The sequence below is a fragment of the Athene cunicularia genome (assembly GCF_003259725.1).
Source record: "Athene cunicularia isolate RWA chromosome 1 unlocalized genomic scaffold, athCun1 chr1_part2, whole genome shotgun sequence".
Taxonomy (NCBI): domain Eukaryota; kingdom Metazoa; phylum Chordata; class Aves; order Strigiformes; family Strigidae; genus Athene; species Athene cunicularia.
Genome location: NW_020799092.1, coordinates 24,001,531 through 24,014,255, shown reverse-complemented (window position 1 = coordinate 24,014,255; position 12,725 = coordinate 24,001,531). Strand labels below are relative to the sequence as shown.

General features: G+C 41.8%; 1 protein-coding gene across 3 annotated transcripts in view; it reads left to right on the top strand.

Moving 5' to 3' along the window:
• FAR2 (fatty acyl-CoA reductase 2) overlaps positions 1-10,785 on the top strand; it is a 151,304-nt gene extending 140,519 nt beyond the window's left edge. For all 3 annotated transcript variants that reach the window (XM_026867158.1, XM_026867167.1, XM_026867173.1), the window contains exons 10-12: positions 2,800-2,929; positions 4,768-4,895; positions 6,438-10,785. In XM_026867158.1, coding sequence (XP_026722959.1) covers positions 2,800-2,929; positions 4,768-4,895; positions 6,438-6,600 — 421 coding nt within the window. In that variant the 3' untranslated portion in view covers positions 6,601-10,785. The remainder of the gene's footprint in view (positions 1-2,799; positions 2,930-4,767; positions 4,896-6,437) is intronic.
• Positions 10,786-12,725: the final 1,940 nt, after the last annotated feature.

Below are 12,725 nucleotides of genomic sequence, written 5' to 3'. Positions count from 1 at the left end.
CTGATGTTTTCCATCCTTCATCCAAATTAGTCAATATTTTCAACTGTGGTCACAGTATTTGAGCTCAGTCAGTTAACATGAAACACAGTTTTCATACCTACCTCTTCGGGTGCTTTATTTCTCTTTTTGACCCTTACTTTTAGCCCCTGTTTCTTCGGGTAGATCTACAGTCCGAGCTTATTCTGCCCACACTGACATTAGCCCACGTGGATAACCTATTTTCTAAACATAAGTAGGGACCCACAGTTCATTCTCTTACCATTTTTTTCTGACAGATTCCATTAGCCCAGAGCACTTCAAAGATATTGATGGCTTTTGGGAAGCCAACTTGAGGGCCAACTTCAGATCTTTGCAATCTAGCCATATGCTTTGTTTTCCAAGTGCCTAAAAGGTATTAAAATATTCACAAAGCTTTGCCCCATAGTACTTGCCTACACAGGCACAATCAGAAAGTTTAATCTGAAATAATTTTAAAGTAGTTTAGATAAACTACATTCAAGCAATGTGTGCATAATTATTCAGAATGAAGGTTCCCTTAATCTGATGGCGTGCTTTGTTTCTAAAAAGCCATTTTAATTCTGAGTAGGAGTGCCTGTGTAAGGTTTTAGTACTCTTTCAATTCGCTTTGGGTAAGCTGCACAGTTCTCCTCTGAATTGATGTACTCATTGTGTCTTTTCTTTTCTTTCTGCTGTGATTAGTGCTTATCGTGGTGGCAGTCACATCTGCACGGGGAGAGGCCAGCCTGGCACCATTCTTCCCCAGTCTGCTGCCTTTTATTTGTCACGGCAACTGTGCTACCCTCTGGGCAGCTCAAAATTTCTCATGAAAACAGCTCTGTTTTCCACAGAAATCAGCCTTTTAAATGCTTTCTCTTGCCCTTATCCAGTCTGAGAGAACGTGGTGTTCTCGCAAAATTGACCAAGCACTATACATCACACTTTAGAACAACTGCCTCCCAGAGGCCTTTTGTACTCATGACCACTGAGACAACTGTAAAATAATCCTGCAAGGTAGGACAGCATTACTGTCATCCCCATTTTAATAAAAATGAATAATAAAAAAAGGCCAAGACACATGAGAGACCTGAACCTACATTTCCAAAGTCCCTATTAAGCAGCCGTGCCCCTGAAGCAGCTTTCATCTTTACCAGGACATTCACACTCCAGGAAGACATTCAAACAGTTCCTCACCCCCCAGGAAAAAAGCCGATGGACTTGGATGATTTTCAAGATCATCCACCAGGAGCACATGCTATCAGACCCTTCCTGTATAAGGAAGGACAGGAAAAAACCCACTCCAAACTGCTACTATATTATACAGGGAGAGGAATGGCCTTTAAGAAAAACTTCTTTGAGAGAGAGAGAGAGAGAGATAGGAAGAGATCAAAGAAGCCCAAAGACATGAAAAGCATGCCACCAAGCTGAGTGGTGTGGTTGATACTCTAGATGGAAGGGATGCTGTACAGAGGGAGGGACCTTGACAGGCTTGAGAAGCGGATCCATGTGAACCTCATCAAGTCTAAGTGTAAGGTCTTGCACCTGGGTCAGAATAATCTCAAACAAGGATACAGGCTAGGCCATGAGTGGATTGAGAGCACCCCTGTGGAGAAGGACTTGGGGTAGCAGTGGATGGAAAACTGAATACAAGCTGGCAATGTGTGCTTGCAGCCCAGAAAGCCAACCTAGGCTGCATCAAAAGAAAAGTGGCTAGCAGGTCTCCCCTTCTACTCTGCTCTCATGAGACTCCCCCCTGCAGTACTGCATCCAGCTCTAAAGCCCCCAGCATAAGACAGACATGGACCTGTTGAAACAGGTCCAGAGGAGGCCACAAAGATGATCAGGGGGCTTGAGAACCTTTCCTATGAGGACAGGCTGAAAGAGTTGGGTTATTCAACCTGGAGAAGGCTCTGGGGAGACCTTATGGGCTACAGGAAAGATGAGGAGGGACTCTTTATCAGGGGGCGTAGGGATAGGACAAGGGGTAACGATTTTAAACTGACAGAGGGGAGATTTAGATGAGATATAAGGAAGAAACTCTTTATCTTGAGGGTGGTGAGGCCCTGGCACAGGCTGCCCAGAGCAGCTGTGGCTGCCCCCTCCCTGGCAGTGTTCAAGGCCAGGTTGGATGAGGCTTTGGGCAACCTGGGCTAGTGGAAGGTGTCCCTGCCCATGGCAGGGGGTTGGAGTAGATGATCTTCAAGGTCCCTTCCAACTCAAACCATTCTCTAAGTCTGTGATTCTATCTGAAAACTGAAGTTGAGCAATTGACTTCTGAGCTTGTCTAAGCTGCAGATGCGGTCACCTCTGTATCGGAGCTAACTCCACAACTCAGAGCCTTGCTTCAGGAGCCAACTTGGCCTTGAGAACAGAAGAGAATTTGTGTGGTGGAAAGAGAATTATTCACTTTGAGAGACAAGCAATATACCTTTGTGGCTTTGCAATCTGCTGTGCAGACTTCATACTAGTTCAGGTGGGCTCTTCACCTCACACACGATACCTGCTGTGGATATAGCCTCCAGCACTTGTTTAGATCAGGCCAGTAAATTAGGCCTCGGTCCTACCCTGAGAAATTTTGCATCCACATTCAAGCCACCAATAAAAGCTGGTTAGCTGTAGGCTCAAGACCTCAACTGGACCAGTTAGACTTGCTGAGCAAGTTCTCAGCTTGATGAGCTGCGGTGCTCATCGGGAACTGCAATGCCCGTACCTGGATTGGTGAAGACGCCTACAGAGCAAAGCAACAGTTTTTGCACGAGGTCAAACTTCCTGCCCACCTCTAACACTCCTCCTCTGTTTCAGAATGATGAAGATTGTCAAGCGACTGCACAAGTCTATGATGCTCTTGCAGTATTTCTCCACCCAGTCCTGGAATTGGTCTTCAGACAACATGAATATGTTAATGAGTCATCTTAACACAGAGGACAAAAAGGTAAGTATGTCCTGAATATGGATTGCTAATCTCCAGGTCTGTTCACCTGCTGCAATTATTTCTGGTGCATTGTTGAGCTTTCAGTGACATCCAGATGACTAGAATTGACTTTAACCTGAAATAATTTATTTCATCCTTGTTTTATTGAATAATCAGGAGCCTTTCATTTATTACAGGAGAATTTTTTCTCCTGAAGTGTGTTGCTCTTTCTTCTGGGACAGGTCAATCACTGAAGTCTTTGCAGCTAGCATGGCAGCTGTGGTGTATGATCTAGATGGAAATTACTTGAACAATTTTGACATTTTCATCCACATTGGTTTTAACGGGTACTTCATGGGGAAATTTAGTTAACACCTAATGTCTTACCCTGAATAATACGAAGAAAGTTCCTGTTTTATTCACATCCCCAAAAAGCAATTAATTTGCAGGATGTTAAGCTCTTTATAGTTTTGAAATACTACTGCTTAAGCATGGGATTGTAACCGAAAGACTGAAGGAATACAAAGAGTAGATTTGTGATAAGCTTGAGTGCACCTTTGGTCAGTATCTCCTTGCAAAGAGATACGTAGGCATTCAAACTGGTCTCACACCATGAAAGTTTTGCAGACTCCCAGTAGTAGAATCAAGAGTTTTCTTCCCTAGTCTGCAGGAGTGCAAGCAGCAAATTCCAACTTCTAAGGGCAGTGGCACCGCAGTGACTACAGCAGATGTAGAAGGACCCTAAATGGTATGACAGGAACTAGATCCGAGGCAGACTAACAGAAAATTACAGCATCAAGGACTTAGTGCAAGCTAGACAGAGTTTCAGGCTTACTAAACTGTTTATGAGAACTTTGTGAGATGCACAACATCCAGTGCTGCCACTGCTGCATTGCGAGCAGTATTCAAACTAGACAGTTTATGGGCAGCACACATCCCTATAGATGTCTAACAGACACCCCAGGATCTGCACGGGAGGTAACCCACTGTATTTGACAGTTAGGTAACCCCTCTCTGCTCAGGTTACTGCTGGTCTGATACCAAAGCTCTTGCACCAAAGCAAATGGCCTGGATTGGCATGGGGGTGAAAGGAAGGTATTTTTCTGAGTATATTTTCTTTTAATACCTGCAAATAAGAAATGCAGTTCACTTCAATCATTCATTTAAAAAAAAAAAAAATCTCTACAACAAAACCTCTTCCTCTTTACAAACTCTTTGTTTGCTCTAGTAGACAGACAACCAGCTGAGAACTTGCTTACAGTTTTTTCCAGTATAAGCATCTGAAATTAACTGGGGTAATTAGCTCTGCAGTGAGATTTTTTTTGATGTTAAACACCAGGGTGAACCATTTCTTGGACTTCTGTTGTTCTAGCTCTTGAGAGAATGCAGCACAGCAGAGTAATACTGATGCAGAGGCACCTGTTGACTCAACGTCCAATTCATTTATTTACACGGGATTCTAGTAATACATTAAAAACCACATGGAGGTTTTCATATGAATCCGTTTAACCAAGTGGAATGCCCTTTTCTTCCATGATTTTATGTGTGTGTACGGGCGTTCACAAATGCATGTATTTACGCAAAAATTGTCACCCGAAAGACAAACTTCTCTTTATTTTCTGCCAGCTAGCCCTAAATTTCTGCTTGCTTTGTCCCGATTCCCATCTGGGTAAGACATTAATCAACAGCTGTGAAATACAGTCCGTTAGTGCCCATGTCTTCCTGGAAACTTGGTGGCTTTAAGAACTCTAGAGAGAGGGTCTTGTCAGGAATGGAGGTCAGTGAAGAATTGTTGCTTAAGGTGAACTTGTTTTGAACTCTGGTGCGTTTACCTTCTGCTCTTTGTCTTTAAATCCTAGGTATACAACTTTGATGTTCGTCAGCTGCACTGGTCAGAATATATCGAAAGCTACTGCCTAGGTGCTAAGAAGTACTTGCTAAATGAGGACATGTCTGGCATTCCAGCAGCAAAGCAGCACTTACGGAAGTAAGTCATACCCAGTGACAAGGGCAAGAGCTCCTGGGTACCTTGAATGGCTTTTGAGGAAAATTATTCTCATTATATTGCAATAATTATTGTTCTATAATACGGAGATAAACATAGCGTAGCTTGTTTCTTATGGCACAGGTTTGTCAGTAATTCATTTTTCTATCCTGTAAGAAAAAGAGGACTTCTGATTACACTAACAATCAGGGGCTAGATTTTATGCCTTCCCAACAGATGACCAAGTAATGAAGTTAAAAATGCATAAGAGGAATACATGGATGGAGATGATCTTGGTCATTTAGAATTACAATACAAAAATAAGGGTCATATTTTGTGAAGCTCCTAGAAGTTTTTAGCAATTCAAAGACATTGCATAAATACTTTAAGCATATGTATGATTTTTATATTTCACTTTAAAGTTGAAATTTCTAATACCTTGGGGAAAAAGGGCAAAGATTCTCCAAATTAAGTGGAGAGTTTATGCATTCAGTCCCTGGTGGCAGTTTAAGAGTGTGAATGAGCAATTTGAGATTGTCATTCAATTCAGTTAAAGATTGTGCTCTTCCTGTCTTCTCCAACCTTTTTACTGAGAATTGCGGGCAAAAGGAGAAGGAGCAGCTCTCTTGGAGTAAGAACCTGGTTGTTTACTTTAAGAAAACCATTCTTGTGCACTGTAAATGCTAGAAGCATAAAACAGTCTGTTGCCATAGCAAGGAATCCTAAATAAGTTCTTCGTTTTCATGGGTCATTTTTACGGGATTTATAAAACCCTCTGTAACAAGCCAGTAACTGCCTCATAGTCCAAATAGGCAGCGTCGTATAGTGCAGTGCTAAATTTACAAAAAAGATGTACTTTTTACAAAAATTAAAGCAGTCTTGGGGACATTAGGTACAAAGCCTTCTTCCCTTGGTCAGACACTGGGAAAGTGAGAATGAGAGAACTGCAGAAACTTTTGCTTCTCAGAAAGAGGACAAGATAACGACCATCTTAAAGACCCAATAATAGCATTTAAATATATGGTGTATATCACCCACCCAACCTCAGTGCTGCAGAAGTGAAGACCGTTTATGATTATTTAATAATTTCCCAACATTAAAGGCAAGGTTTTACCCAAATAGGAGAACCTTGTTCATTAGCTCCTGTAAGATCCTCTAGCCTGCCACCACTCCTGCAAAGTAAAAAAGAGCCAATATACCAAATCAAAGCAGAAAGCATTGGACCTAGACTATAATAAAAAAAAAACCCTCTCAGTATGACTTCTGTTCTGGCTTGAAATAAGAGTACACAGAACAAGAGAGACTTGCAATAGAGGTCTTCCACCTATCCCATTAACTATTTGCCATACCCTAACTTCAGCAGTCCTTGGCAAGATGGTAGGCACGTCTTAGGCACAGTGTCTTCATTAAAACAGGATGGCAAAAAGCCCAAGGACCACATGTAAACAGGATTTCTTACAAAATTACCTGTAGTAAATGAAGCAAGGCTGTAAGCTTTTTGTTGTTTTTGTCTTCCTCCGTAAGACGCCTCTTTCTCTTTCGCAGTCAGAGGAACATCCGATACGCATTCAACATCACCCTCTTTGTGATCATCTGGCGTATTTTCATTGCAAGGTCACAGATGGCTCGAAACATCTGGTACTTTGTGGTGAGCCTCTGCTACAAGTTCCTTTCCTACTTCAGGGCATCCAGCACCCTCAGGCACTGAAGCCGTCCATCCACAACCAGTCTCTTCCAGAAGGACCTCCATCTCCTCTAATCAGCAACTATGGGCATCGGGGTCTGAAAGTAGCAGAAAAATCCACTCCCTCCAACAGCAGCCTGCATTTATTGTGCACTGTTATATGCTCACATTTTTAATTTTAACTAATGCTTTACTATATGGTGGTCTTTCTTCCATAGGACCAGGCCAATTTTTAAAGCCATAACTCAAACTGGAACCATTCATCTAGAGTCTGATGTGCAAAAGTGAGGATTAACCAAAGTCATTGTCTTCCCAAGCACTACCTAGGCTATCTTAATCCCATCTTCTTCCTCAAAAGAGGCCAGTTTAAAGCATAAAACTTGGAAGAAAAGGATGCCATCACAGAAGACCCAGCCAAGGAAATTAACCTGTAAGAGGTCTTCCAAAAGAGGCTATTCCTTCATTCTCATTCAGTGAAACGGTACCCTATTGAAAAACATGATTTAACATTTTCAGTTTTTCAAAACTTAGAGGGGGAAAAAAAGAACAGTTACACTAGGCCAACAAACACACTGAACAGTTCTCAGACCTTGTCTTATATTGCTACTGAGGACCAATACTTTCAAGCCATAACTGAAGACACACGTAGAATTCATGCACCTGTGTTAACTCTGCTCACTCACAAGTTGCTTTCCTATGAAGCGGTATATTTTTTCCCCCTGTGGTTAAGGTTGCAGTCTGTTAAAAAGCCCTGTTCTTACATTTATCATATTTGCTTGGAATCTTTTTTTTTTTTTTTCTCTTGAAAAATGCTGTATTTACTCTGAGAATGAAGAGAAGACTTCTTAAAAGACTGAAGAAGAATTCAGAAACTCTTTATTATTTTTGAGGAATAGACCTTTTCCCTGTTCCATTTTGTCTGCAGAAAACTTTTCTCCCTGTAGCTCAAAACCAGCCTGATACTGCCCTTCATGCTTTCATTACAGCTAAATCACTTTATCACTTTGCAGTTGATCACTTCTACTGGTAAAGAAAGTGTAAAGACCTGCATGGAGGAAATCCCATCAGGCCAGTTCTGCTGCCACTCCTTGTCAGCAGGAATTAAAAAGTCTGAAACTTGTTTCTGTTGAGAATAGGAAAGGGTTCGTGGATTTCTGTGTTAAAACAATCATGCACTGTGAAGGCAATGCATTTTATCCTACGTTGCAGTTTAGAAAGGAACCTGAGGATCTTCCTAATGCTCATGGCTATTGGAGATATTTGTATCACTTAAGTATACTTAAGTCCTGTGAGGGGAGAGAGAAAGGGAGAGCCTTCTTCAAAGTACCCGGTGCAACAACAGCCTTAGTGCAACAGAAACAAAATCAAAGTCAAAACTAATACTGGAATATTTTTTATTCAGATAACACTGAATAAACACTTTGAGATTATCAGACTTTAAAGCAGCTAGTTTTTGAAACAATGCAGCATCCAATTTCTCTAGTCTTGTGTCATGCTAGCTGTCTGAAAAAGTAATGCTAGTTCACAAAAAAAACAAAAAAAAAAAAGGCAAGAGTTGCTCTTTTGAGAGCTGAGAATAGCATTTACAAAGCTGGCATTCTTCAGAAATTATACTTGGCTTTGGCAGTGAAGGCAAGAGCAAGTTATGATGACAGTATATTTATATCTTAGGCCTCCAAGCTAGTTCAAAAGTCTTTCTAAAGGTGAAAGGAATTAATCTTGCCTGGTATGCCCCAGAGGTCTAGTTTCAAGCCATTGCCAAAGGATGCCTGCAGCAGAACCTGACCAGAAACGTGGTGTGCGGAGTGGTATTCCCTAGCAAAGCCCCCATGTTTCTCACCCGTTATTTCTGATCTATGTCTTAATTAGTCAAGCACCCAGTTTAAAAACACGCAAATTATTTAAGCTCTTGTCTTGAAAACATCCTCTCGAAATGAAACCAGGCTGGTTGTTAGCTCTGTGTTTTCCAGCTTCAGAAAGCAGGCGGTGCTTGCTGTGCATTGCACATTAGCAAGGAATCCCTGCCTGGGAAGCCAGGAGCTCTGGGCTGGAGCTCTGGGGACCGGACAGTTGGTGTACAGGGCTTCTGTGGCAGTCTGTGTGGTGAAGGTTAGCTGCAGTGTACCTTGCTTAACATGGCTATGCAGAGACCGGCTGCCTTGGCAAGGTGAGGCAGGTTGCTGTAGGGATTCCTCTAGACAGACTGCATTCCCTCGAGTACATAATCAGGTTAGCAGCCAGCTTCCAATCTTCTCGTACTGAAAAGCTGAAAAACAAAACAAAATTGCAGATTGTTTTGAAACAAACTTCCATCAAAAAAAGTAGGAAAGAATTTTAACTCGTATCCTAAAAGTCTTTTCAAGTGCCTGCCCTATGTACAAAGAGAAGCAGCAGCTAAGGGGATCATAAGTTTTATGCAGTGCACCCAATGGACAAAAACTTGAATCTCAGAAAAGTCAGACACTGCAGACCTGCTACACCTACAATGTCTGGTCTACATCAGTCAGCTCTACCATGGATAAAGTGTCCTGCCTTTTCTTCCCCAAAGTTAGTCATGCCATGCATTCCTCACATATGCCTGTAGGCATGCACAGTTATTTGCACAGGCTGTATTGTCCCAACAAGTCTGAGATGTACCCTGGCTCACCTGAGCATATCCGGACCTGTTTTCTGCACATGCAAAAAGATGCTTCAGGTTTCACTCAGAACAATGGTCGGTATCTCGTTTTAAAGCTCTTCAGCATTTTGCTGAAGGTAGCAGCCACACCAAAGCTACTACTCAGCCCTGAATAAACAGCAGGAGGTGCTTGGGATGTTGCAGAAACATAGCAGGTGCAGATGGTGTATGCTCTTCTGGAGACCTTCCATAGCTCACGCAGCGTCGCCAGCGGCTGGCTCCAGAGCTCTGGCCTTGCCTGGGGGGAATCAAGCTGTTGGCTTTTCGTAACACAGACATAACATGCAGTGAAACTTGAATCTTTAATCCATTGTCTTGTGGCTCGAGATGTTTTCAGGTGATTGTCTGACCCACAGAAATATTTCAGAAAAACGTCAATGCAGAGACTGACGTGTGGCAAAGGCCTTTGGGTGCCAGTCATGCCTGTCATCACGGAGAGCTGGACCTGGCCTAAGAACTTGTTCTCACCTCAAGCAGTGACTTTATCTTTGATGTTTTACTGTGTGCTCCTCAGTGTCTTTGTATGTGCTCTGAAGAAACCCAAGCCTTGAGGAAAATATCTAAAAGAAAACACCGAATGACAGCCACTTCTTTTCTTCCCTATTCTCTCTCTTGCTCTTTCATGTATACTCACAAGCTTTTGATGACAGAAAAACCAAATACAGTTGTTACCAAGTTAAATCCGGGGTCCTGTGGTGACTGTGCACAAATTAACGCTAACAACTTGGGAATGGATATTACTCACGGCTAAAGGCTTTAAATTCCTGTAAGGTTGAAGCAGGACTCAAGCTCCTTTTTTTCCCCTGCAGAGGTAGCACGGTCAGTGCTATGGGGAGGAGAGAGGAGCAGGAGGAGAATTCCTGCAGCCTCTGCTCATAGACAGCAGCAGCAGCGTTGCTGGGCACAAAGCATCCAACGCAACGAGGCAAGAGAGACTCGAGGGGTCAGAGAAATTGGAGCTGCCAAACTCAGAGGACTCTGCCTCCCAAGGAGTGGGGGAAGAGCTCCATCAGCATTTTGTTATCAGTTTGGCTTCTTGTAATAAAGCATATGAACTAAAAGGCTCCTCCATCCTTCCCCCAGCTACCAACAGGCAGCATAGAGAACAATATTGGCAGTCATTCTTCACAGCCACAAGAGAAACTGTCTGCCACACGACAGTATAATGGGATGGTTTGTTTGTACCCTATGAACTTGCAGTGTATCTACCCCCTCACAGTGTCAGAAGCCTGCAGTGCTGCTACAGAAATAACATGGAACCCCGCTGAACCCAACGTACTAATGTTTTGTTAATACTATGCATATACACTAGTCTGTAGGCTATCGCTGTGAACTGCTGTGCAAAAGCAATGAAACACTGAGTATCATTTCACTGTCAAAGAGCAATGAGCGTAAGCTTGCAATTATCTTTTTTTTTATTATTAAATTGCGATAACAAAAAAAAACAACCATGCAAATCCCTAAAATTAATCTGAGTTGAAACTGCCTTTTGACTGACAACCAAAGCTGTTTATCTCCAGCATGTCTGTTACCAAAAAAAAAAAAAAAAAAATTATTTCTTAACCCCCCCATCCCATTTCTTTTGTTGAGAAAATAACACTTCTTCCTTGGTAGAGAGGGAGGGTAACAGACATACTGTTGTATTACAGGTTGTTGGCCCTTTACCCACCTCCTCACCTCCTCAATAAATTTGTTTTACTTTTTCTAAGAAAACACGATTATATCTGCCTGTGCGTATAGTTACGTCTTTCAGCACCAGTCTTCTCATACAAGAGAGATGGTAAAAGTAGTGGAGCTCATATTGAAATGCCAGGCTGTGCTTGTTTGGTATGCACTGTTCCAATTTAAGACAAAGTGATTAAAACCTACCCTAATTCCCACTGTAAAGGAAACCTAACGCGTAGTACTAATAATGAAATCATCATCATGAATAAGCAACGGGGAAAAGAGGGAGGGGGGGCCTTCTTTTGTTTGTAAATAAGCTACAGCTTCATGGTCAAACGCATGCTGTTGCTCTTCCAGCGTTGACGTTCTACTGCAGAAAGCAAGGATGAACTTCTAGCGCAAATAATATACTGCACATTCCCCAGAAGATAAATGGTGAATATCCCATTACATGGTGCTAAATATCAGTGTGAAGGTGGTACAGACTTACTTAAGAGGATTTTAAAATTAAAAAAAAAAAAAAAAAGCATATTTGGGGAATAATTAAAGATGTACTGTCCCGCTTTTCTCTATTGCTTAAAAGTCAACTATGAATTGAGTTGGTTTGTTCGGATTAACATGAAACTGCTTATAAAAGGTTTCTTGTCCTTACATAATCTTGGCAGATCTCAGTTTATAGTAAAATATGTACTCTCCCACTGTCCAAAGTTTATACAGTTCTACCTGCTATTTCTATTCTCTTGTTAGCTATGAGACAACTTACTGTTACGAATCTTAATTACAAAGTTTCTAATGTTAAGGTTTAATCTTTTGAGCTCTCAAATCAGATAAAATGGTAAAGTCCCAAATTATGAGAACCTCAGCCATAAAATTGTTAATATGTTTATGTTATTTTAAACATATAATAAAATATTTTAAAACTATGGTCACTTCGCATGGCTCAAGTTGCTAAAAGGAGACGGTTACCTGCTGCTGGCCGTTGCGGTTCAGCACAGGCAGCTTCTGCACCACCTCTGTGCCACATCTGTACACATGTACCACAGTTGCTGGCGTGGAATTGCGTGGAACGGCAGCCCCACCTACAGGCAGCTGCCAGCACAAGGACCCGCTGCACGGGCAAGAAGAGGAAAAAAAGAGGGAGGAAATCCCAAATTTTAAAAGGAATAACTGAGCCTGTACATCCTGGAAGGGTCCTTCTCTGATAAGGGTCCTCCAGAAAGTGATAGGGACAGGTCTTCGGCAAGAACAGATTGGTAATAACCCAACCAACCTGTTGAAAAACATACCTGAGAATATTACCCCAAATTCTTGGGTTTATGAGGTAAGGACTTTAATTTACACTTGGCATTAACACCATAACTCTCTTCGGGCATAAAGAGCTTTTAAAGTCCAGAGGAATAAGGTACGCTTTTATTTCAAGACTCTACCGTACAGCAAAAAATGTTTTAGGATGTTATTGCACAGGCATGCATGGGGGAGTGGGCAATAATCATCGTTTATATGTGCTTCCAAGACGTATACACAATAATGGTCCAGGATGTTGGGTAAACTCTTAATCTAGCAATTCTCAGGATTGCCAAGAACATTCTGACTCTACGACAAATCATTTCACTGTACTTCAAATGATGTCGCCAAGGCCATGTGGAAGGAGTGGCAGAGTAAGATAATGATATCACCTTGACAAAGAGCAGGACTAACTAGAATGTTGTTTGTTTTATAAGCAGAACAGTTCTTACTAAAAAAAAATAAAAAATAAAAAAAATCTTATTTGCTCAAATTAATTTTTCACAGTTGTGAACTTCAAAAG